The sequence below is a fragment of the Cottoperca gobio genome, chromosome 4 (assembly GCF_900634415.1).
Source record: "Cottoperca gobio chromosome 4, fCotGob3.1, whole genome shotgun sequence".
In the NCBI taxonomy this organism is placed as follows: domain Eukaryota; kingdom Metazoa; phylum Chordata; class Actinopteri; order Perciformes; family Bovichtidae; genus Cottoperca; species Cottoperca gobio.
In genome coordinates this window covers 11,992,160-12,017,900 of record NC_041358.1, presented here as the reverse complement: position 1 = coordinate 12,017,900, position 25,741 = coordinate 11,992,160, and the positions used below count along the sequence as shown (strand labels likewise).

Here is a 25,741-nt window from a genome sequence, read left to right as displayed (position 1 = left end):
CCCACCTTCATCCTCTCCTTCACTCTACCTCCCTGTCTTTTATCTCATCCTCTACCTTGGGTGCTTCTTTTTGTTGTTGTCAGCGAGTGAGCCTAATTACAGCAGAACCCAGTTTTTCAGCTCTCCCTTGGGAATGAAGGTCGTTTGAGAAAATGAAATGCTTGTCACGCCAAAATGTAGTCGACTATAAAAAATTTGGACTAAAGCTTATTCAAACATTGACAATTTTCACTATCTAATTTGTAGCTTCAATGCATTTAGTGGCATGTTGTCAACAAAGATCCAGCAGAATATACACCCAGTTTATTTCTGCCTTGCGTATTTTGCCTTTTCAGATGTCTTTGAAGTTTGGGTAAAGAAATGAGGCTAAAAAGAAAAATGGTAATATACAGAAAATCCACAATGTTGACAGAAGAGATGTTGGAATAGCTCATGTAGTCTTACAAGCTATACCTTGCAGCAAAGTCTTGGAAGAAGGGAGTTGATTCAGGGCTTTGCGCAATGTCTATCATACCATATTTCTACTTCAAATACAGGGTTTTAAAGGCATATTCTTGGGCAATTCTAGGATACAATACACAAACGTTGCTGGTAATACATTTGTTGAAAATGGATTCATCATGCCCAGGAACTCTTGAGAGACCTTCATCATTTTATGTTATTACATTACAACCAGTGAGAGTAATGTGGGTGTACACATAATAATATATAATATATAATATATATATATATATATATATATATATATATATATATATATATATATATATATATATAATAAATAATTACCCAAAAAGCACCATGTTTGTTTTCGTTGACCAACAGAGAAAAACCCAAAGTTATTTCAATTGCTGTGATATTGGATAAAATAAGGAATCAAATCCTCACATTCGAGAGGCTTGAATCAGAAAATGTTTGCCGTTGTTGGATACAAAAAAAAGTCTATTGTATTATTATCAAAAATATTTGCAGACACATTTATTCCGATTGCCGATTAATTGACCAATTCTTTATTTCTCTTCATATCTTTATACAATTAAAAACCACAGTAAAGCATAACCAAGCCATATCAGCAAACATGCCTTGTGAATTCTCAGTTTAATAGAGAAGAAGTCTACGCTGGGCTTATTAGAGTGCATCTACTCATCAGTCTAATTAACAGCGTACGGCACACACTTCTCTGTGCATAATAGGGTCTACTCTCCGATCAGCCTAATTACTTTTGACATATTGGAGGCTGTGATAGCAGTGTGCCCACCTCCCCCGCAGTGTTGCACCTACTCAACCGCTACACCACTGAACAAAACCAAAGCCATTTTATGGCAGAGGAAACAGCAGGTAAATCTGTGCGATATTGTCGCAGTCAAAGAGGCTGTTAAACCCTTGTTGTGGCCCAAGAGAGAGAAATAAAAGTATTTCCATGACAGACTCTGAATTAGAAGTAATCTCACTGTTTCGCTGCTTCCTCTTTTTCTCTGTGTGTGCAGGTGTAAGTGATGGTCAAATGGCAAGTGGGGTCAGTTCATCTTATGCTAATTAGCCTACTGTGTTCTAACAAGGTGATTCAAAGACTGCAAATTAGTGCCGATTTATATGCCTCTGAATGTTTCTGTGTGTGTGTGTACTGTTTATACTGTATGTGGCTCTGAGAGAAAGAAAGGAAAGTATGCCTGGGAGCATTATGCTCGTGGTTAACACCAAAATAACCCGCAGACATGAACATACACAGCAGCCAAACACAGGCTAAAAGCCCTCCTGGAGCGAAAGACGTCATGCTGCCAGTGTTGGAGTGAAATGGCACAGCATCACGACTCAGTCATGAGCACACGCGCAGATGTGCATTTGCACAAATTAAATATACGTAGGCTATACAGATATGTGCACACACACACACACACACACACTCTCTCTCTGAAGGAGTCCCACAGAGCAGCTTTTTCTTTTATTACAAACCCCAAAATCAATTATGAAGACAATTACGAGGCAGTGCACACTCTTTCACACATATAACCTTGGTGAACATTTCCCTCTGCATAGGAAATGATGCAATTATAATTAAACACTAGGATGGACAGCTAAACAAAAAGATGATGTGGATTGAAGGAAAGAATCAAAGCAAGTATATAATAGTCTTATCAAGTTTTACTCCTCAAAAACGTTGTGTCCCTTTATTAGGCCCACAGGAGTTCCAATGTTATACTCAAGTGTCTTAAAACCGATGACAAGCTTCAAGCAACACTTCAGCTTGTACACAGCCTGCAAAGTCTCACCTGATAATGTTCCCACACAACATCATTCTGAAGTACTGGCTAATGGGCTGACCCTGTTGTCTTAATAGAGTCTGCTCAGCAGTTCAAAAACACATTGGATCAGCAAAAAATAGACATAACTATGCAATAACAGTAGATTTACACGAGGAGTAGAGGTTGTTGTGAACAAAATTATAATCCTGCTACGATAGCATGGCACCTTTATGTCATAAATTAAAGAGAGAGTATGAGTAAATGGATAAAATAGAAAATGCCCCAAAACCAGAAGGAAACCAACACATTCCGATACTGTTTTAGGTGCAATTTGAAGATATACTAAATGGTACATTACCCTCAAATGACTAAATTACTAGATGTGAGCAGAAGCATCTCCACTTCAAAAGAAGGGAAATACACCTACAGTACTGTATAGTACTGTATGGATAGTAAGTCTAATTAAACTACATACGTCTCCTACTCTTTCATTAATGCAGCCAATAGCATCTTGAGTGAGACCCTCCCTGCCTGTCTTTCAATCTCCACAAATCTGGTTTATATTTTGTGCTATGAATTCATCTTCAATCAAAAACAACCAGAACCCCACAAGACTTCACACAACAGTAAGTACTCCCCATTACAACAAAACTGACTTGGTAGAATGCCACTTTATGTCTCAGTGGATGAATTTACAGCATTAAGGAATTCAAGTACATTTGTATACCTGATGCCCGGAAGCATATGAGCTGCACAAAACAAATGAGACACACGGGACTCTTGGTCTACCCATGTACCTGTTCCGGTAAAGGACAATCTGCAGCTTTTTGGGGGCAGTTAGGTTGTTCAAATAATAAATTGGTTTGAAATGTTTTCCAGTTAGATGTCCAACTCTATATTTGTCTTTGTTTACTTGAATGACCTGTGTTGACAAATCTTACTGCTTCCTTTTTGGCAGTCTATTGGCTTTGTTCCCATTTTCCTTTCCACTTTTTTCAATAAAGGTGTGTGGGTGCTAAGAGCACAATCCCGAGGATAAAATAGTCCTGGTTGCTGAATTGCTCTTTGTGGAGGCTTTTGGTCTGCGGATCCTAGCTGCTAAATTAGGTGCTACGCCTCTTTAAGCATTTCAGTTTCAGCTACTGTCAGCTCCACTGTTATTTATGCACATTTAAACTACTTTTACCAAGAGAGGTAATTCAAGCACCGCCATCCCTGCTCAAAAGGTAGACTACTGTTGGGATCCTCACAGTATGGAGATTGGACTCAATTTCCCATGACCCTTTGAGTCTAGACCCTCCCTTACTTCCTGCAACCTGATGCAACCTTTTAGACGTCACGTAGGTGTGAAAACTTAGCTGATAAATCCAAAACCCAGCCATGTGTTCGCTCCCATTCCTCGCGGCTCTCCTCCTCCATGGACCTCCTCCGTGCCACCCAGTTCCCGTCCATATTGCGTTGGCGCCTGCTGGACACTGCAGCCCGCAGCATCAGATGGCTCTCTGATCACTGGACTTTCTCCTTCAATTTCAGAGGATGCAAGTGCGTGTCCAAACATCTTTATTGCGTGAAGCGGCTCTCCACAGCCGGCTAGCATTCACAATAGGAGCAACAAGTACTTAGCAGAGAGCTAACTGTATCCTGCAAGATAACAAACGGAGCGACCAGTTTCCTCCTTCCTGCTCACAGCTTAACAAGCAGTAAACAACAAAGACACAACAAATTGATCGGCAACACGCTGCCACAAAAGAAAACAGCAAGCTAATTTCCTTCCAACTCAAAGGATTCACCAGCTAAGATAAGAACTGAGAGCTAAGTAGCCGTTCCATTCATGTACTGAACCTCCACTGGGCATAGTATATTGTTTACTCTACATGAACTTTCCACGGCTCAGTAAGCATAGAATTGGTATACTGTTGTAATGTATGTACATGTGTTGGTGTTATTTACTGAAATGTATTGTGTAATCTGTTGTATTGAGCTAATGGTTGATGTGTTAGTAATGTGCACACACTAACCCTCTTCTTAACCCGGCAACTTTATCATACACGTTACAATCTCACAACAATTTGTGAATTTGCCCTTTTAACATAGCGACACACACATAAAGAGTGAGCTTTGAGTCCTTATCTCTGTGTCCCCTTTGTTCTACACACGTATGTGCACGTGTACGCAGAGCACATGGAGACGTAACAGGACGGTGCACACATTATTATTTTTGCCGCGCACTCACATTTGTGTACATATTCCCTTTTGATTGTTTAGTATTATATATTGTCTGTTTTGACATTCACTATCTTATAAATAAATGTTTTTTGGAATATACATGCTGGTTTGTTTAATGTTGTACAAGAGTGAGTATTGCCAGCCTTGACTATCAAATAATTCCGAAATCCTTCAACTTTTACTAGCTATTGATATGGTAATTCTGTTTATAGTTATTATTTTAATTATTACTCAGATTTTCCGAATTCATTGTCTAGTATATTTCATGAGCATTAACTGGCTATAGTTTTGCTCTGTTAGAGTTGGTGCCCGCATTGAGGTGCCTTAATGTAAATTAAGTTTATTTTAAATAATTTCGAATTCCTTCCGATAGCCATGTTAATGTATTTTTGAGCTAATTATCAACCTCTATTAATAGTTGTATTACTTAATATTAATAACCAGACTTGCTCATACCAGAGCCCGATACATAATGGTGACACTGGCGTGAGGCGCACCAGTGTTCTGACACTACTGCACACCGATCCTTCTGAAAAGAGCCATTTTTGCCTGTTTTACTATAACACTGTGACGTAACTGCACATTGTAATGCACATTGTTCACCTTAAATAACAAACTTCAGAAAGCTATTATAAAAATAAAAATATTCTGTTTCTTCTTGATTTTCAGCATAACTTGTTTTTTTGGTACATTTGAAATAAGTAAGCTGACTGCAGTTCACATATTGCTTGATTGGCCTGATAAAAACCTCTTCATAGATAACATCTATTGATCACGTGTAAGCCTGTATCAGTGTATCACATGCCTCTTAATTTAACTTTCACCTTAAACTCTTCAGAGTTAAAACTCCTCAGATGATGTCTGCACTTACATTACAGCAACATGCACCAGTGCATCATGTTAATACTCTTGTGATGTTGAGAATATACAGTATGTGAAATGCATATGAATGTATATGTGTGATATATGAATGTGCTATGTGGTTGTTTATCATTGTGAATATGTGAACTCAAACGTTTTCCCTCAAGTCTTCAAAGAGGGCAGCTTGTCCTCTAACGTCAGTTTTGCATAAGTCAGTTTCTGCTTACATGCATACACAGTTTTTCCTTAATAAACCACTGTGTTCACAGGAAACTTCTTAGTTATGTTTATTAGAAACAGTGTGGGTGTTTTTGTTACATAGTTAAGTAGTTAAGTACGTTATGTAACCTTACATAACTTCAAATAAGTCAATGTTGACTTTTGGTTAGACATGAGACACGGCCACTAGGCTCCTGGGTCAAAGTCCTGTGTTTTTTGACCGATCCATCCACCCGGACCTCCTCCCAAATCACACTTTGCCGCTCTTTATACTACTTTATGTCACATGATTTACACATTTACTCTCGCCATAACTGCGGCCTCGTAGAGCATCACAGTTTGAAGAGTAGGGCCACAGACCAAGCTGCCGTATGGCCGACGGCTCATTTGTTTTGGCCCAGCAACATAATTTCAATCATAATAATCATAACTTTGTCCCGATGCAGCAGACATCTGTTTTCAGTAAAAAGAAGCTTGAATAAGCCCAAATGTACTCTACATGGCCAGCACCATACAGCAGACAATGTTGGTGAACATAGTGGAGCATTTAGAAGCTAATATATATATAATAATTGTTTTGGCCACTTGCAGCAAAAACATTTCCAATATTATCTTCATACATTTTCAAAGCATGTACAACTTTTGACCCTTCAATCACACCACCCCAAAGCACCAGCAGCTAGCATGAAAAAGACTACCTGACAACAGGTGATAGCCAAATGATAAATGGACTAGGATTCATCAATCCATCACACTCATTGTAGACGTTTTCGGGCCAAACATGCCCAAAAAGCAGGCTGCTCTCACAGCTATAGATCTGTAGGATCTGATGTGTGCACAAGTGTAACCAATGCCTTGAGGTATCAGGTTGTTTTTCTCTTTTCTGACATGCCGTTGTTGTTGTGAATGGAAGCTGGGAGAGGCGCAGGGCCACTGTGTTAAAAAGAACAACCAAGCTGTCACACATGAGCACTTATCTGTGTCACAATTTCTTATTGAACAAGCATCACACACACGCACACACACACACACGCACACACACACACACACGCACACACACACGCACACACACACAGCCTCAGACTTTGTGGTCCCTGTCTTCGTTTCTTTTTCTATCATGTCCTTTATGTCTCTCCTTCACCCACTGATTTCACCTCTCGTCTCATTCTCCTCTTGCATCTGCTGTTAACAGCTTTGACCTATTCAATTTGTGGTGTCAGGATTCACTACATACTCGTCACTGTTAGAAAACACATCATATTTCCTACAGAAACCTTAGCACATAGCTCCATAATGTTTGATTTCTTTACAATAGTATAGTTTTATGACTTGTCACTAAGACTTATTATATGTTAGATATTTCAATACAACACAAGAAAAATAGGGTAGAGCTGTCAAACAAAAAAACATAGTCTTTAAAGAAACAGAGCAGGCTTGTGGCCTTAAAACACAGAAGATGTATAGTGGTTCTGCAGAATAGGATTGCTTGTCACAGTAGAGGCTTGTCACTATAAATACAACTGCAACATTGCAAGTTTTTAGACAACAGGGTGTGCTAGTCACTGTAAAAACAATAGGAAAACTTTTTGAAAATAGGAACGGCACAACATATGGGGTTCTTATTTTTAGAACTGAGCCCTGATGAAGCCTGTCTTTCTCTCTCTGTCTCTGGAAGAAAACTTTGAAACTGCCACTACCACAAAAAGAAACGTGCACACACACACACGTGCACACGCTCGCTCAGAGACACAAGCGCTGTGTGAAGCATCCAGTCTGTCAATGTGGCAGAATCCTTTGTGCCTTTGTGGATAACACAAGGGGAACATGCATCTAACTGACATGCTGTGTTTTAAAGGAGAGTGTGTAGACACCAGATGAGACATCGTCACATGCCGGATTGTTTGTTAGCCTGAATGTTGAGTGCATTGTTAGGACGGGTAATTCAGAGGGCTACATGATTGGGCACGAGTGAAGCTGATATCTTTTGTAGGCACACATTTGGAACATATGGCAGCCCCATATGTTCTCTTTTGTTAAATGTATACGGATCAAATATAAAATCAAGCGAGGAATGTGTGGTGGGGATGGAGGACAATGGTTATATACTTTGTTAGTAGGTTGGATTTCTGGGATCAAGTTTAGATAAATACCTTCAGCATACATCTGGACCAGGAGCCAGGAAAGAGAGGAAACAGCTGTTGAACTGAATTGAATTAATGCTAAAGTAAGAGAAGCACCAATACTGGTACTAGCCTCAGTTAGCGGATTGGAAATATTGGCCAGATTTGATGTGCTTAACAATAATTACATGTCCATGTGAAGGCAGTGGGGGGCCTTTATTGTAAAACCTGAGGTATTGCCATTTATGGTTACCCTTACCACAAAGTTACAGATACAGATTCATGTTTCTTAACCTGACTGATCCACATGTCAACGCAGCAAGGAAACATTATTTAAAAAACAACATATATAATATGGTATCAGCAGATATCACACTTCCGTCCTCCTCCACCTCATCACTTCAGACTGATGGGTCAAGCTCCAAAAATGTGGAATTTTAAATTTCCCATATTACAACAGACACGTTTTAGGCCATATCTTTATGATACACTTTTACATCTTGGACGTTTTACCTATATCTTTTAACTGGATAAAGGATTTTAGTCTTCGCATGTGTTAACGCTGTTTGTGTTGTTTGGTGTTGTTTTGTGTTGTTTTGTGTTGTGGGCTTGTGTTCTGCTGGTGCACAGAATAGGGAGAGCACACGTCCGAGATCGTAGGATTACTTTTATCTAGTTGTTTTAAGTTTTCCATTTTAACGATCATGTGGTTTTATGATGTGGTTTACATCTTGGACTGATTTCAGATGTAATCCAGTGTGTGGACTTCAAACTACAGTTCTCACAGTTAGCTTCATGCTGGTGAGTTTACCCCTTTTTCCAAACTTCTTCCTCCTGGCTGTGCTTTTCGCAACTCCCCTCAGACCACTGGCAAGAGTGGTGGGCTTGTATATTTAAGACAACAAACTCCCTTTCTTGTTTTTTCTTAATTGTTGGCGATTTTAATACACAGGTATGCTGTGAAGCCAGACCTCTGGTCAAATACTTGAATCTTATAGACTATTTTAATGACACTCAGTCGGGCAGTGGCCCCACACATGAGAAGGGTCATCCACTGGATCTGGTGCTGTCTTTAGGTTTATGTGTAATACTGCTCTCAAATGGTTCCATTCATACATGGCATATAGGAGTTTCTCTCTTCACCTAGGTGAATATTCGTCGTCTGTATAATTTACCTGTGGGGTCCCTCAAGGCTCTATTTTTGGCTCTATTCTGTTCTTATTGTATATGCTGCCCTTGTGGTCCAATTGTAAGAAACATAACATTATTTGCATTGTTTTGCTAATGATGTACAAATCAATTGCCTATAATAAGCGTTTTGCTATTATTATGCTTTATTGTTGACTTTTGTTGTATTGATTTTCATTCCGTGCCTGTTCTGCACTTTGGTCAATTCAGTTGTTTTTAAATGGGCTATGCAAATAAAGTTTGATTGGACTGTTGGTAGATCCCTACCTTCCTGTGTTCCTGTTTGATAGTCAGGAACTATCACTTTTGATATGACATCTAGAGTACACGGTAGATGAGGCTACAATTCCAACTGTCACAAAAGTCACAAAGTCACAAAACTACGAATTCCAGTAGGACTTTAAGAGCATCAAGAGATTCCCAATGTTTCCACTGTGTGCGTCTCAAACCTGCCAGTCAGAAATGAAAGATGAGTGGGACACGAAATCAGACGAGGCAGAACTGAGAGCTACACATTGAAGCATTACAGCTCCAAACGCCAACATTTAATCTCCAAGCCCCCAACATCAAAGCCCTAATCCCCCACACGTTTCCCCAAATCAATCTTAAGTAAATATACTTCCATGTTATGTTTTCTTTTGCATTATGACATGTAAACTGACAATAATTTAGAAACCCACGAGAGTCCTTCAAGTGGGTGTCAAAATTATTTAATATGAGACTTGCGATCAGAAAAAGCCTGATGGAAAAAAACTCAGTATCTGAATAGAACATATTTGAAAGGAAATGGGCCACAGTGTGTATTGTGTGTCTAAGTACATCTACACTGCATCTCAAATGTTGACAAGCTCATCCTATTCACAAAGAATACACCCACAGCAGCATTACAGCCTCTTAAGTGCATTGAGAAGGTAATGTGGAGACTGAAAAATAAGTTCTATAAAATACACATTTCCAGTGTATTGAAGACAACAAGCCAACATTTCCAGCCCAGCACACAATTAAAAAGCTTTTTTATTTATCATTTAAATTGTTGACCCTCCATGCGAACATGCAAACGGAGTGAAAGTGGGAAGGGAGAGGGTGTAGGGGCCAGATTGGAATTGGGCCTCTCTCTCCTGGATCCTGGGTCCCTGTTCAACCTACATGCTTGCCCATCAATCAGCTCATCACCTCTCTCACTCTCCTTGCTCCCTGCTCATCCAACACACTTGCCTGCCCTCGGCTCATCACCTCCCTGGCATATCAACCCAGAGCTCTTCTCCCGCTCAGTGAAGGACTGTCGTTCCAGTCACAGTGGTATCTATGCTCAGGCCAAGCTGTAAAGTCTTTGAGAAAGTTTCCTTGTGTGCTTATCAACCAAGTTAATGCTTGTTTGTTCCCTGGGCTCCAGGATTCCTGTTTGCTTGTGTGCTCGTCTGCCTTAGCCTTGCGTTTGTGAGACTGCAGCCATAATGTTCTGAGCTGGCGAGCCCGCCGACCTCCTGTTCTGATGTGATGTCAGCATCAACTTATGTTGTCAAAGAAAGCAGAGAATTAATGTTGCACTTGTTATGCTGTCATTGAGGTCTTTCATAAGTTGACTTTTTTTTTACTCATACATGTCCAGCAAAAGCAAGAAGGCAATTTTGGCGTTTGACATTTTGTTTACTGGATAATAATAAGAGTACAGACAAAGACCCGTCAATGTCAAGAGATAACAAAGAGTGAAGGCCTTTTTTTCAGCTGAAAACTTTCTTACAAATGTCATAAATGTTCCTGTGTCAGTTTCATAACCATCGTCTGACATCCTGACCTGACCACCGTCTTCTTCTTTACCTTTTCCATTGTCTTCTGGGTTGCCAGGTTACATTGAAAACATAGTATGGTTTGTGAATTAAGGTGAACAATCTCATCTGACAACTTTGCCTATTTATAGTAGTATAGTTAATAGTAAATGCTGATTTTCTTTCTTTTCTTTTTTGTTTTCAAACTTCCTTCAGGGAAGGAATCTAGACTGGTTTCTCAGAAGAAACGACAACACAACTGTACACGCTTAGTATCCAGCAGTGAAATGTCAAGGTAATTTGAACATGAATATATAATTTGCTTTACTGACATTGAATACTAGGACAAGCGTGACCTGACAAGCCAATCAATATTTCCCCAAATCCAAGCACACCACTGATGCTGATGTACCAGTTGAGATTGTACACCATCCCCCACCATACAGCTGGGATATAAAGAGAATTTAAAACGAGCAGACTTCAGCTTTAAGCATTATATTGTGAACCTTGCTTTTCCTTGCTTGGCATAAAATAGGTTGTCTAATCATCTAATTTGTATTCTTAAAAAGACAGACAATTAGTCACAGATCTCTTTATCACATGTCAGCATGTGTCTCCGTTTGTCTCCCCGGAGACAGCCAGAGAAAGACAGAAATGAACAAAGAGTCAGCTGACCACCACATGCCGCCATGCCTCTGCTGTATCTCCCAGACAGTCGCAATCTATCAGCGGGTCAATCTGTTGGCAGATGTTCAGTCAAAGTTGGCCTGGATGGCATCCGCTCGCTCATTGAGACACCTCATGCTAACTCGGAGAGTGCAGTATGCCTACGAGACACATGCTTGCACAGTGTGAAGCTTGGTCATGTCAGTGTGGAGCAGCACGCTACCAGACTCAATGTAGACCACAAAGTGAGGGTGGAGCAGCTGCCGGCACGACCCTAGAGGTAGAAACTTTTGCAGAGCATGAGGCAGCACTGGGTTGGTTACAACATGTTACTAATGGATATAGACAGTCTATTATTATCCTCAGTCTCAAGTCATGCGGAAATGTATTTTTGTTTATATACGTTCTTCAATACTTTCAGATTTCTTGAATTTTGGCCACAACACCAATACAACGGAGGTTAAAGTACTTTTTGTTTAAGTGCTTACAATGAAGACAAATCACAGCTAAAACTAATTATTGATTAGACCATTTGGATAACCAAATTTGAAATTCTCTGGTTACAGCTTCTAAAATGTGACAATTTGCTGCTATTCCCCGAAATTCTGTATCAATGTTAATTAAAATAAATTAATTTGAAGACATAATATTGGCTATTAGTCCTTTGTGTGGGTCATTGTTTTCCTTTTATAGACCAAACAATAACCAAATAATTGAAAAAATCAATTGGAAGTAAAGAAATAATCATTTCTTGCAGCCTGTAGCATTTGTCTGTACTTTTTCCAGATTTAACATTTACAGATTTTTGGCAGAGAAATCTAACTTTTTATCAACAGAACATCTAATTGTCACATTACTGAGAAAACTGTTTGATAGCTAACCAACTCTTTCCAAATGATACTACCCACCACAGTCACATCCTGATCACCTTGCTGCCGTCTGGCAAGCGATACAGAAATATCTGCGGCTGTACCACCAGACTAGAGAGCAGCTTCTTTCCTCAGGCTGTGAGACTCAACTCCACCTCCTCCTCCTCCGCACTCCACCATAAATACATGACATGGAACTTCAGGCTGGTTTTACTTTGCCACTACCTTTTGCACTCCTCATTCCCACTATAAACCAAAATCTTTCTTTTGCACTAGAATTTAAAATACTCATATTACACTGACATTGCACATACTGTACATAGTTTCTGTGTTTAGATATTAGATATAGTTTATTAGTAACCGTATATATTGCTTTTGTTTTAATCACATTTAAATATATTCCGTTTGTGTAGCATAAATGGACTACAACTTACGATTCATTGTGTGTTTTGACATGACAGATGAACTAAGCTTGAATGGTGCACTGCTAAAATTATAACGCTGGTCTGCAAATAATTACACAATTTGGCAAAAAAAAACATTATATGGGATTACTTCCAACATAACGTCACAGTAGAAAACTATTTAAGATTTTCTACAGACCTGTTTATAAAGCTACAGTTCATTACGCCCACCCTTCTTAAAATAGAGAGCCAAAGTCTTGGCATCACACACGGGCATGCGTCTTTTAGCTTCTGTAACTCAGTACAATCTCATTTAGCCTTTCTTTCATCGGTCCTTCTGAGAAAATAATACATGTTCCGGGGTATACTGTCCACTTAGACTATACACAACCTATTTGGCATCAAATGTAATATCAGACATCATAAACATGTCATGCCATAACTATAGCAATGAGCATTTAGCACCATGATAATGGGTAAATTCAAGAAGACTCACAGATCCCTTTAACATTGTTTTAACTGTTTATAAATTCACTTTAAGGAAATTAAATAGTAGTTTCAAACAATTCCACATTAAATGTGTCTGTTCTAAACTTCGGAATGGCAGTTTTTGATTGCTGTAAGAAATGCTTTAACATTTTAGAAAGGCCACTTTAAATATTTTGGTGAGGTGCAATGAAAGTGCCAGCACCGAACAGACATTAAAAAGGACTTGTGTCACAAGAGGTGCAATTTAAAGCAACTGAGTTTGCCAAAAGGTCGCCTGTACCGTGACATGCCACAGCTATTTTCTGAGTCAGTGAGGATGATTATGTAAATTCTGCATGCAAGCTAAGGTAAACCAAGCATACCTAAACAATTTCAGCAATGTGAGAGATATGTTTGGCCGTGGGAGAGGAAGAAGAAGAGGTAGAGACCTGAGCAGAAACAGTTGCTGAGCGGGGGATGAGGGAGAGTAGGGTATAGTTGATCTCAGAGAAAGGACACAAAGTAAAATGTGTTAGTATTCAACCTCAGAAATGACACCTGTGCCTTGGAGATGCAATGCTGTGTGTGAGCGCAAGTGTATGCCTTTGTGTGTGCGTGTGTGTGTGTGTCTTCAAAAAAGTCAAGTGTTGGTGTCTAGTCAACCGCATATCTTCGCCTGAGTACACACTTACACACCTGCTGTCATAGAGATGTGCCCGTGTCTCCTCCTGGATCCACCCTGAGGGCTGCAACACTACAGCTGCATCCATGTTCACTTTTTTCTCCTGTCTGTGAATCTCTGGATCCCTCCCTCTCCTCTGCGACCTCTGCCCCCTTCATTGCCATCTTTTACTTTCTGTGGCTGTCGAAGGACAGTTTGTCAAGTATATATATATATATATTCGTGTTCAAGGATAAATTGGCTCCCTGACTTGAGTGTTACTCTTTGTTGTGGCCTTCCTAAATTCCTTAAATAAATACAGTGCACTCAGAGATGCAGTGTAGAGTAAGTGAGGTACAAGTTGGACTCCACCATCATGTTACTGGCGTCACGTGAGAGAAAGATGCTGCCAAAACAATTTTCATTATTTTAGCAATGTCACCAGTCAGGGCAAGATTATGTTTGACAGATAGATTGCTTAGTTTGAATTTGTTTCTAGCTTTTTCCCAGCTATGTGGTTACTACTGCAGCTTCCAGTTCAGCCCAGAGACACACAATAATTATTCCCATTCCTTTTTCTTTTGTTTGGTAGTCTCCAACATCTTGGAAAATTTTCCCTAAACTAGCTAAATGGCAATTTCAGTGAAACTACTTAAAAGTTTAAATAAACAATATTGAGCTGCGTGACAAACTGGAAAAAAGCCCTGAAATGTTCCGTTTTTGATAAGAATACTTTTTCTTTTGCCCTATAATAATATGTATGTATGTGTATATATAAAGTATATGTATATATATATATATATATATATATATATATATATATATATATATATATATATATATATATATATATAAAGTATATATATAGAACAATTAAAGTCCACAAGAGTACAATACATTGACATGTACTTAATCAGTTACTTATACAGTTGTAATAGCAACACATTATCTCAACAGGTAGTATACTTGTAATACTTGTAATTATAACTTTTTGTAGGAATTGTTATAACTTCTTCAACCTCAATATTGGAAACACCTTAGGCCTGCACTATAATGTGATCCAATGCAACACCACAAACTGCAGTCTATATAATGACAGGAGAATCACTACAGCACTGTTTTGGCTGGTTACTTACTTCAATGTGATAGCAGTGTAAAATTATGAATGTACAGTTTGAGTCAGTGGAGAGCTGAGTGAGAATGACATCAACACATGCAAAACATATTACATACATACAATAAAATGTCCCTGAAAAGGAATGTGCAGCGTTGTAAACACTTGGGGGATACTCCTGTTTAAAATGGGCTTGCAGAGTATTCCGTAAAGATGTTGTTCCAGTGAAGGAGATCTTATACAAACGATTAAGTATTGTATATTGTACATGTGTGTGTGTGTGTGTGTGTGTGTGTGTGTGTGTGTGTGCTCCAGGCCAGGACCCAAATAAAACATTTATTTGCTCATTCTGAGGTGAAGAAATGTGTTTCAGAAGTGTCCAGCTGGACCAGAGCCTTAAAGCAAACAGTGCATTGTATGTTTACACTGTAGCTGTGTGTTTGTAGTGTAAATATTAAATCTGGCTCATGAACAACAGGGTGTTACATCCCACCCTCTACCTGCCATCGCTTCTCTCCTTGATCAAAGAACATACCTTAAATAATAATAGGAGGAACAATTCTCCAAATCCATAGAATCAAAAGGAAGAACAACACTGAGGTTGATTAACTTTATCAATTAACTTCATCTAAATGAACTCAATGCAGAAGACCAGTCTGCTGACTAAACTTACAATTTGAACCACAATCTCAGGTTTATTAGTATCATTAGTATTAGTATCATCCATCCTGAGAGCTCCGCTTATTTAAAAATATTATAAAGGCATAAGTATTTTGATAGATGAATCAATAGCTCACACAACGACAGATGCTGATGGAAGGGGTTGCTGTATTTCCTTTACAAATACCATATAACGTATACCTACGTATGTGTTCACAGTTTTATATTTCAAGTTTCACAGTCAGAAATTGCCAGGCTGGATTACAAGCCTGCTAACAGCCACTCAAACACTAAGAGCTTGTTAAAATGGCTCCCTGGTGGGCGGGACCTGACACTTATTGGCTCTCTGCTGCTATATCAAACTGGAGAGGGCTAACCACTGGGTTCACTGTCTCTGTATTTATGTATTTTTCTTTGAATTTACTAATTTTCTATCCTCCACCATCAATCTTTTGCTCCATCCATCGCTCATGAGCTTTACCATCATAACTGATGTCACGCAGAGTAAAGCTAAAATTGCTCCCGTCACCTCTCTGCTCTGCCCTGGATTTTGTTTTGACACAGTTGTGATGAAACGTTAGTAAAGAGAACAAAAAGGGAAAAAAACGCAACTACAAAAGAAAGCCTGAAATGTGGGGGTCATAATTCGGGCAAGCCTGTGACATTTTCCCAGACAAAAGCCGACACTCAGAGTACACGTGTCGGACCTGAACAATAATCTTCCTTTTTCCTGCGGTCAGTTCCCTTCTGTTCCCGAGCCGAACAACTGTATGCCCCACTGCTCCAGCAGAGCAGCTTAGCGGCCAAAAGAACAGAAGCCTGTGGCTGTGAAAGGCAGGTGTGGATGAAACCAAGCAAGTGTAAAACTGTTATTAAAGAGCACGGGCTGTACGGTCAACCAACGGTGAGTTTATAAAGTTTAAACTGAAATAGAAACACCAGACAGTGTTTAACTCTGTGCAGGTAGAGAACTAAAACTATGAAACGTCAAAGCAGGAAATGCTTATTAAACATTCAGAAACAATTATTGGTCTTGTCAAAAAGCCAAATCATTTCTGACAGCTGCTGAAAATGTGAGAATTTTCAGGGCTGAAAAAACTATTTGTTGAATAATTGATTACGAATTTATAATGGAGGTAACCCTTTATGTAATTTAGCAAGAAGAACGCCAGACATTGCTGCCTCCAGCTTCTCAGTTTCCCTTCCTGTGGGTTGACTTTTCTTTCTCTTTTTATTTTTTAGATAGAAAGATTCACAATTTTTCAAGCTGACTTGGCCCGAGAGACACGACAGACTACACAACCAATCAAAGCTCGACATCTTTCACAACACGAAAGAGGTGCCATGGCGCCCGACTTCCATGAACAAGAGTGTAAAAAAACAATAACTTTGTGTACGATGCTGGCTCTCATGTTCGGAAAAGTCTAAAACAAAGAAAGAAAAAGAAAAACTGACCTTTCACAGTTGCACCTGCAGCACTCACAACAAACATATATATATCTTTCATATCATTGCTCTTAAGCTTCGCCTTGTTTACAGTTGAAGAGCGCTCTTGTTTGTACATGTTAAGTCTTTCTGTCGGGACGTCGTGAGGCGGTGGTCGTCGTCTACGATGACACGCTACACGGGACGAAACGATTGATTGACGTAGCCGACGTCCGTTGTGAGTAACGATCTGAGTACGACGGCCGGGTCGGGCAATAATCGGGCTGATATTGTGTTCTCTAACTCAGACTGCTAACGCTTCATATTAGCTTTTGGTGAACTTTTGACTATTTCTTCCACTGAACGATGGCTGTGGATTTTGTCGCACGCAACACCTGAATAATGATTGAAGACAGACTTGTGTGAAACTATCCTTTCCCTGAATACTTTCATACCGTTTAACATTACTTTTAAATCAAAACTAATTAACCCACCCCCAACCTTTTTAAGGTGAGGGAAATTCACTGATGTGCGTCGTCTCACCCACTATGTCCTCTCCCTCCTTTTCTTTTGCTTCAACTGTGACACAGTCCTTAATATCCAGCATGGCTCTCTGTGAGACCATATGCCCACGGCAGGAACCCTTAAGAGGCTGGCAGAGGGCCCACTCTCAACCAGCAAATAAATAATGGGCCATTATGTTCAATCATATGCTGAGCTGTAAAAGGTCTAAAGCTCAGAGCTGCAGTATGCAGCATGCAGAAGAAAGAATAGAAAAGAACAGAAGGGCTGACTTTTAATACCACTATGATACTACTATAAATTGCTCAACTGCAAAAGTATTTAATTACATTACATAACTCAGCCCAGTGCCATCAAAGATGAATTTCAAGCAACTTCAAAGCCTCCTTACCCACACATCACATCTTCTGTATTTTACACATGTAATATGTTTAATAGTTGTCGGTCTACTGTGGAGGTTTAACCATCATCAGATGGTTTATGTCACAGGACATTTAACATTAACTCCAGTGACTGCACACAGCGTGTGCGTTCAGCGAAGCGAAGGGATCAAACGCCTCACAGCTCTGAACAAAACCTGCGATTCCTGTTAAAGGCGTTCCAGTGGTTTACTACCAAAAACAATTGATAAGTTCAACAGAAACATTACGATTTTAAGTCATTTATTAAACGACACTCACCGATTCCAGCGGATTTTCTTCTTTTCACTGTTTCATATCATCGTAACTAAAAAGAAATATAAAAACCTAAAGTGCCACCTTGGGCTCTGGGAACGTGTGACAGGTATTTTATGTTACGTTATATATTCTGACATTTTATAAACTAAATTAGTCAACTAATCCAACAAAGAATTGATAGATTAAACCATAATTCAAATGATAGTTGGTTGCAGCTCTAATATAAACATGCTATTCTTGAATTGTGACATTAATGTAAACGTTTAATACACGTTTACATTTTGTATATTGCATACAAGCACTACACGAGAATACACAAACATGTGACATATGTTTCTGAAGTGAAATAATGGTGCCGTGCCATCACTACAGAAAAACTAAAGAACCTCAATCTGGAGCAATCTTTGCTTGGCTTTATGCCTAATTTGTATTTAAAAGAAGTGAATGCATATTTTAACCCCTCTTATTCCTCCTGTGTTTTCTTATCTACGGCCGGTAGGTAGAGCAGTGAGCGAGAAGCCTGCGGTCAAGATAAAACAAGGTGTTGTTTTTATTGGTGAAGTGTAACGCAAGAGCGTAGAGAAATGATTTAGTCTTTGCCTGAAACAAAAGGTAATTAATGCCATCGCTTCCCTTGCATGTTGAAAAATAAAAGACAAACTAAAAAAGGAGCATGTCATTGCAGCCTGTCTAATACAGCGGTGTATTGACTGTGACTCGGAGCTGCATGTGAGTTGAAGTGACAGCATAATGGACCCAAGTAAAAGCAAAAGGGAGAATTTTAGGAGAAGGATTCCTTCATTCCTTTTATTCCCACAATTGCTCTGTATCAATTATAGTCTCATATCAGGAACATATAATCTATTCAGGCTGGTTTGTTATGCAAATAACCTGAGGAGTTTGGGGGGGTGAAGTGTTTTACAATGTGCGAGCCTTCTGCTTCTCTCTACAGCTAAAAATCAATTTACATTTTTATTTTCTGATCGACTATTGTAGATATGAACGTATATCCACTGAGCAAGTTGCATAGAGCAGGACCTGCTGCTCTTGTTTCACAGTACCACCTAGATGCCTCCACTGTATACTGTAAATCTTCCCCTCAGAGGTCATACACCAGCACAGATTTTCATGTCAAGCTTAAAGCTGCTATAATCCCCTCAGCTCTACTGAGCATGTTAGTGTCTCTCAGCTCATTGGGCCTCATTCACCAACCACTTTTGTTATTTTATATTCACTACTGACGCTACTAAATATGACAGCTCAGTTGGTGTTCACTTCCTGCAGAAGTACCTCCACTCGCGCCTCGGTATCTCACCTGGTGGAGTACGTGCACCATCGAGGCGGAGTCCTTACCACAGCCGCCTGGGACCTTTGCTGCAATTTCATCCCCACGCTCTTTATCAAAGCTATCTCTATCAATAAAGCATAATTCCCAAAAAAGTCTCGTGCTCCACTCCTCTTCTTTGGGCAGTTTTGACCAAATGCTCAAATGGTTGATGAGGATTAGGAAAGGCGTTTCCCTGCCAATTAGCATCAACTTGCATGGACTTTCAATTTACGAGGTTAATGGGATTCACCATTATAAGAACACAGGCACCAAAAATCCTGCGGGTTTAAGAAGACGTCATGAAACGGCCAAAGACTTTTCTTAGGACCTTTCTCAAGAACAAATTTGAGAAAAAACTTGTGAAGATATTGGTGGATAAGGCCCATTGTGTTGGTCTTTTGATCCACTCTCTCATTTCCAGCAGGCAGCTGCAAAAAGCCTTGATAGAAAACGACCGTACACTACCTGCAGAGTACCAAATGACAGGCGGACAAAGTTAGCAACTATCTGGTGAACATAATGGAGCATTTGGCATTTAAAGATCCAGATTTCCCTCAGGAGTTGGTGGAGAACAAAACAAAAGTATGTATACACACACGTATATGTAATTCAGTTGCACAGCACTGGTTTTGCTTGAGGACTTGGCAACCAAAAGATACTTTTCAACTCTTACATTTTAAACTGTAAAGTTCTGCAACAATAGAAAGAAAATGAATGAGACCGTGTCAGGCAGGCCTTGCATAGAAAAAAAAGCCAAGGGTACTGAGTAATAGAAGAGCTACTTGTTTGATACAAACTTCCTGAATAACATAGTTGCACAGTTCACCTTTAATCATAAAATTATCATTAATAATGATAATCATAATAAATATTCATATATGTGAAGAGACTGTCTGATCACATGTTCATGTTAATTATTCCTCACAATGATTTATGGTTGGAAACAGATATATTTAAACATGCAACATTATTTATTTACAGTTCTCAATCTATTTCAACATTTGAAAGTCAGAGTTTCACATCTCTGATATTTCTGTAAATATCTTTATTGACAGTTTTGTATAAATGAGCACATTTGTAGCATTTTGTTCAAAATCACAGCAGTTATATTTTAGTACAAAGAATCACTTCTGTAAGAAGACAGGGTCCGAGTTCATATATACATAAAACATTTTTGTTTTTTAAATTCTATATTCAATATTGTCATTGTCAAGTGTTATTGATATATTTTTAAACAGCAAAACAATTAAATACACATTTTAGACGGAGCTCCATGGTGACTAGTGCTATTTTTAGAACATGCCCTGCGGGCGACTCATGTAGTCCCTGCGGGCGACATGCCCGCGGGCACTTGGTCGCCCGCGGGCACCGCGTTGGCTACCCCTGGTCTATTAATACAGCGTTGAATGGAAAATGTTTACATTCTGATTCTTTAATGAACTTAAAAGACTTGCATGTGGACTGATTATTTGCAAATGAAGACTTGTAGTTGACTTGGTCTTGCCCTAAAAAGGACTTAAAGACGTAAAGACGTAAAGAAAGACCTTAAAAACTTGCCACAGTTGTAAATGTATAAACTATTTTAGATCATGTTGCGCAGATCTCATCCACAATGCACAGCAGACAGTCACAGAGATGTGCATGTGTTATAGAAATGCTGCCAAAAGTATGCATTAAAATAAAATCTCTTTCCTCAGTAATTGACACGACTTCTCACAACAAGTTTTTCCTCGAATATAACAAGAGGATTGTTGAGTTGTGTGAAAAATCACAGCCAAGGTGTGAAGCTAAGGATATATTTTCAGCACTAATAGAACATATTAATCACATCTCAGTAAACATTGAGAATGTTTTGTTAGAAATGACTTCCTGAACCACTGAAAGCTGTGATATTAAGGTCTGATAGCCTGTGGGTATAGAGAAGCCTCGTATTATAACCAGACCGACAGATCTGTAATTGCCTCTTGATGCCCAATCCGCCGTGGGAAACACAGCAGCAAAGCCCACAAATCTCTCAGCAAAAAGGTAAATATTCCCACAGGTTCCAAGTACCTTACGGAAGAAAATATCTGAAACTATTTGAATGCTACGTGGAAATAAATATTTAATACTGACGGGAGACCCCTAAGGTAAAATAGACTGGAAAACACTGGAGTAAAAGCTCAAGACTGTTGAGAAGGATCATCTTCCAGTAGGCTTCTACTTTCCCCCAGTTCAACTATCTGTCTGTCACACATTGATAACCTGTCACCAGATGAATAGAGAAACCACATCTTAAAAACATGAGCTGGCAGAGCATGGTGCAGGGTACAGTATGTGCTGTATGTTATGTGGCGGCAGGGGTGTCTGTGTACGTGCAGTGTGTCATCTGCATATCTCTTCGCAATAAGTGTGCGATAGGTTTCCCTGAGGAGATCATTTGTACATCATTACTTGCACACACAAACACACTTGTATCGAACACAGTCACAAATTACAGCTTGTCATGTTAATACCAGCATTTAAAAACAGGATGTACGACGTTTAAGCTTTTGCATTCCCACAAGATGACAGATGGGGCATGCATGTATTCAGGCTTTGGGGAACAAGGACCAAAATAGTTGACTTGTAGGAGCACAAAGGATGTACAGTGCATATTTTACATGTAGCTATGCCTCAGCAACACACAAATTCAGAATTTTTAAATCTGGCTCCGACTACAGTAGCAGTTCCTGCATAAAAAGTCGAAAGAAATTAACTCCTCGACCCCTAGTTGACACTCAACACTGACACAAATCAGCAATTTCAGTGATTTCAGAGCCTGCTGCTGACTGGGCGTTTGGTTCAGACATAGAGGACTTTGCCATCCCTCCCAAGGCTTGTTGTGGGAAATGTAGCACGTATACCCAACAATATCCGCTGGGTCAGGGTTTGCATTGACTTTCAAAATCACAGGGTCAAATGCTGGATTTACTGTACTGCATTTTGAGCTCAATGAAAAGGTGTACATCCTGAGGGAATATATAGGTCATTGGATTTGTACGGCCATTTCAGGATACATAGCAGACAGCAAACAGCTAAAGCCAGAGTGATGTATTGCTTTAACTTTGTCTTCATGAGAGCAAACTTTTACAGTATTTTGGCCGAAATCTGCAAAGACTCCCTGACTTCAAGCTTTCAAAAAGCTGCTGGTGGTACAGGTATGACCAAGACAAAAAAATTGTTCAAATCTAGCACATTCCTCATTTCATATACAGCAGTCAACAGGGTGCGGGCAACAAAGTTTTCAGGAGAAAACAGAAAACCAGAGAGGTAAATATAGGAAACACTGAAGTATGACGTACAAGTCATACTTCAGTGTTCAGTCATTTACAGACCAACTTATATTCTGATACATCTGTGAGACGCTAATAACAGCCAATAATATCGGCCCAGTGCATGCATCAGTCGAGCTCTAGGAAAATAAAAGTCTGAAAGTTTACACAGGAGAATATAAAAGTGTATACAGAGCAGCAGTGAGTCTATTTACATCAGTTCATTAAGCACCTACTTACCATGAAAGGCCACCGTGACCACAAAACAACCCACCACCCACACTGTACATATTTGTCTCTCCTCTCAATCTTAACCTCCTACCTATCTCCCACACACACACACACACACGTTAAACATGTTCTGTTTAATCAAAGTAGACCTACCCTTTAATGCATTTACATGTTTCATAATGGGGGGAGACTCACTGCGAAGCCCGTCATTACGCGCACCATTAAAACACGGCAGTAGACTAATCTAGCATTAGGGACAGCAGCAGCAGCAGCAGCAGCAGCATGGGGAGGAGACGTGTTAGAGGACATGGGAGTGGAGCTGATACAGGAATACCGCAGAAAGGGGATGGAGGAGGAGCAGCAGTGGCCAGAGCACTAGGAGATGCTTGAGGAGGAGTAGAAGGAAGGATGTCGGAGGGGTAGAAGGAGCAAGGGGTGCAGCAGGAGAAGTATATGAAGTTATGCATGTGGAGGAGCAGCAGGAGGAAGATACGTGAAAGGGAGTAAAGGGAGAAACAGTAGGTCATGCTAGGGGAGGAGAACAAAATGCTTGAGGAAGAGCAGGAGGAGGAGAATTTGATCTTGCAGATGGAGAAGATGCTTGGAGAGGTGTAGTACCTGGTGATGTTTGGGGATACAAGCAGGAGCAACAATCATTTTAGATTTTTTTTCTAGAAGGAACACTACAAGGATCAATAGAAATATTTAGAGAGGAGAAGCAGGACATAGTTTTTGTGGAAAGACAAGGAGGGATTATTTGGGGAATTTAGGGAGGAGTAGAAGAAAGAGCAGGCATGTTTGTTGAGAGGCTGGGAGAGGAATAAGGCAATCTTAAGAAAGACAAGTTGAAGAGCAGGAGTAAAATGTGATGCTTGGAAATGAGGAACAGGAGCTGGTGCTTAGGAAGAAGAAGAAGAAGAAGAAGAAGAAGAAGAAGAAGAAGAAGAAGCAACAATACAGTGATGCTTCGGTGGAAATGGCAGAAGGAGTAATGTTTGGGGAGGAGCAGCAGGAGGTCATACTTGGTGAGATGCAACAAAGGAAGCAGGAGGTTATGTTTGGAGAGAAGGAAAGGGAGAAGCAGCATGGGATGTCTAGGGAGGAGAAGGAGCCGGAAGAACAGCAGGAGTAACATGTTATGCTTGAAAACGAGCAGTGGCAGTGGGAGAATCTTTAAGAGAAGCAGCAGGAGCATCAGCTGGTAATGCTTTGGGAGAAGTAACAGGAAATCATACTTGGAGACTTGCAACAAAAGAGGCAGAAGGTGATGTTTGGAAGAGAGCAGGGGGAGATGATGCTTGGGGGGGGGGGGGTGGCAGCAGGAGGATCAGGAGATGATGTTGAGGAGGAGCGGGGGGAGGAGAAGTAGGGGGGGTGTGGCAGCTACATGTAGTGACTGATCACCTGTGAGCTATAATTATGATTCACTTTGCCACTTCAGGTGAGCAGCAGGGAGTGTGAGTAGCGCTACTACAGTGCACTCAGGAGGGAGAAACACTGTAATGTTTGTTACTAAACATCACACTATATGAAACAGCAAATACATATCATAGGACACAGTACAATTAGGTCCCTGATTTAATTTAAGCATCTAATATAATAATAATAATAATAATAATAATAATAATAATAATAATAATAATAATAATAATAATACAGTGATCTATGATTAAAAAGATTCATTGGAATAAACATTATGCTATTTCATGCTTGATAGTATTTTGCCTGTATATTATGTCTGCTAAAATTATTAAAAGGCTATTAGATGATTGTATGAATGTAAAATGTTCATTCTACAGTAGAATAAACATTTCCATATGAGCATGGAGGAGCAGTAGCACACAAAGCCTGCAGGTTACTTTTTCTGTCATTTCTTATTACAGAAATGCGGACTGTAACTCACATTTCAACTACCAAAAATACACTTTGCATTCCTGTGTTGTCCAAAATTCCACAGCTGAAAGGTAAGTTAGCACTCATAATAGACCCAGAACGCAGCCTGACGAACAAGAAAACTAAAAGATAAGCAATATCATTTAAATATGACAATATAAGTTGTTGTTGGAAAGCTATATAAAAGGTCTACACAAAGTTAAACTGTAAGTGTATAAGAATATTACAGGGTTGATTTAAAAAAAAAAAAGAAGCAAGTCAATTGACAGGACAGCTTGAACCACAGTTAGCCTAAATGAAATGCACCATCTGAACCCTTAAACATGTCCCCCTCTTTGCACACCTACCTTCCACTGCGCACACCGAAGTAATCACACAGAGAAGCACCGCGACCCAAGTGGCCCGCATGGCCCGCCTGTCCTCTCCCATTATCCGGCTGACAGTTTAAAACAAAATCCCACAGAAACACGCTGTATTCCTCTGGTTAACGGTCACATCTCAGCCCTCAGTGTGTGTGTGTGCGTGTGTGTGTGTATGCAGCACTGGCAGTCAACGGGGACTGAAGCGGATACACTGCTGGTGGATCTCCGCTCTCTCGCCTCTCACACCTTTCTGTCCAATCAGGAGACAGCATGGCGGATCGTAAACCAATCACCCGTTCTTTTCCACCTGACCCAAGCTGATTGCCTAATGGTCAGGTCTCCCCCCGCCCCGGTATGGTGGCATGTGTAACGGGACAGTGACCCCCAGCGGTCAAACTGCAGTACAGCAGTAATACACCGTTATTAAAAGATGCTGATGTTGATCCCCTCAGGGACATGCGCAGGGGCTCGTGCCTCTTTATGACAGGAAGGCATGGGAGTTGTGGTTTTAAATCATGGTGCAATAATAGGATATAATGTGTAACT

At 39.9% G+C, this 25,741-nt stretch overlaps 1 protein-coding gene across 3 annotated transcripts in view; it reads right to left on the bottom strand.

The window, feature by feature from the left end:
• Window positions 1-25,381, bottom strand: part of LOC115006609 (ephrin type-B receptor 1-like) — an 89,779-nt gene extending 64,398 nt beyond the window's left edge. For all 3 annotated transcript variants that reach the window (XM_029428900.1, XM_029428901.1, XM_029428904.1), the window contains exon 1: window positions 25,181-25,381. In XM_029428900.1, the coding sequence (XP_029284760.1) occupies window positions 25,181-25,262 (82 nt within the window). In that variant the 5' untranslated portion in view covers window positions 25,263-25,381. The remainder of the gene's footprint in view (window positions 1-25,180) is intronic.
• Between the last annotated feature and the right edge of the window lie 360 nt (window positions 25,382-25,741).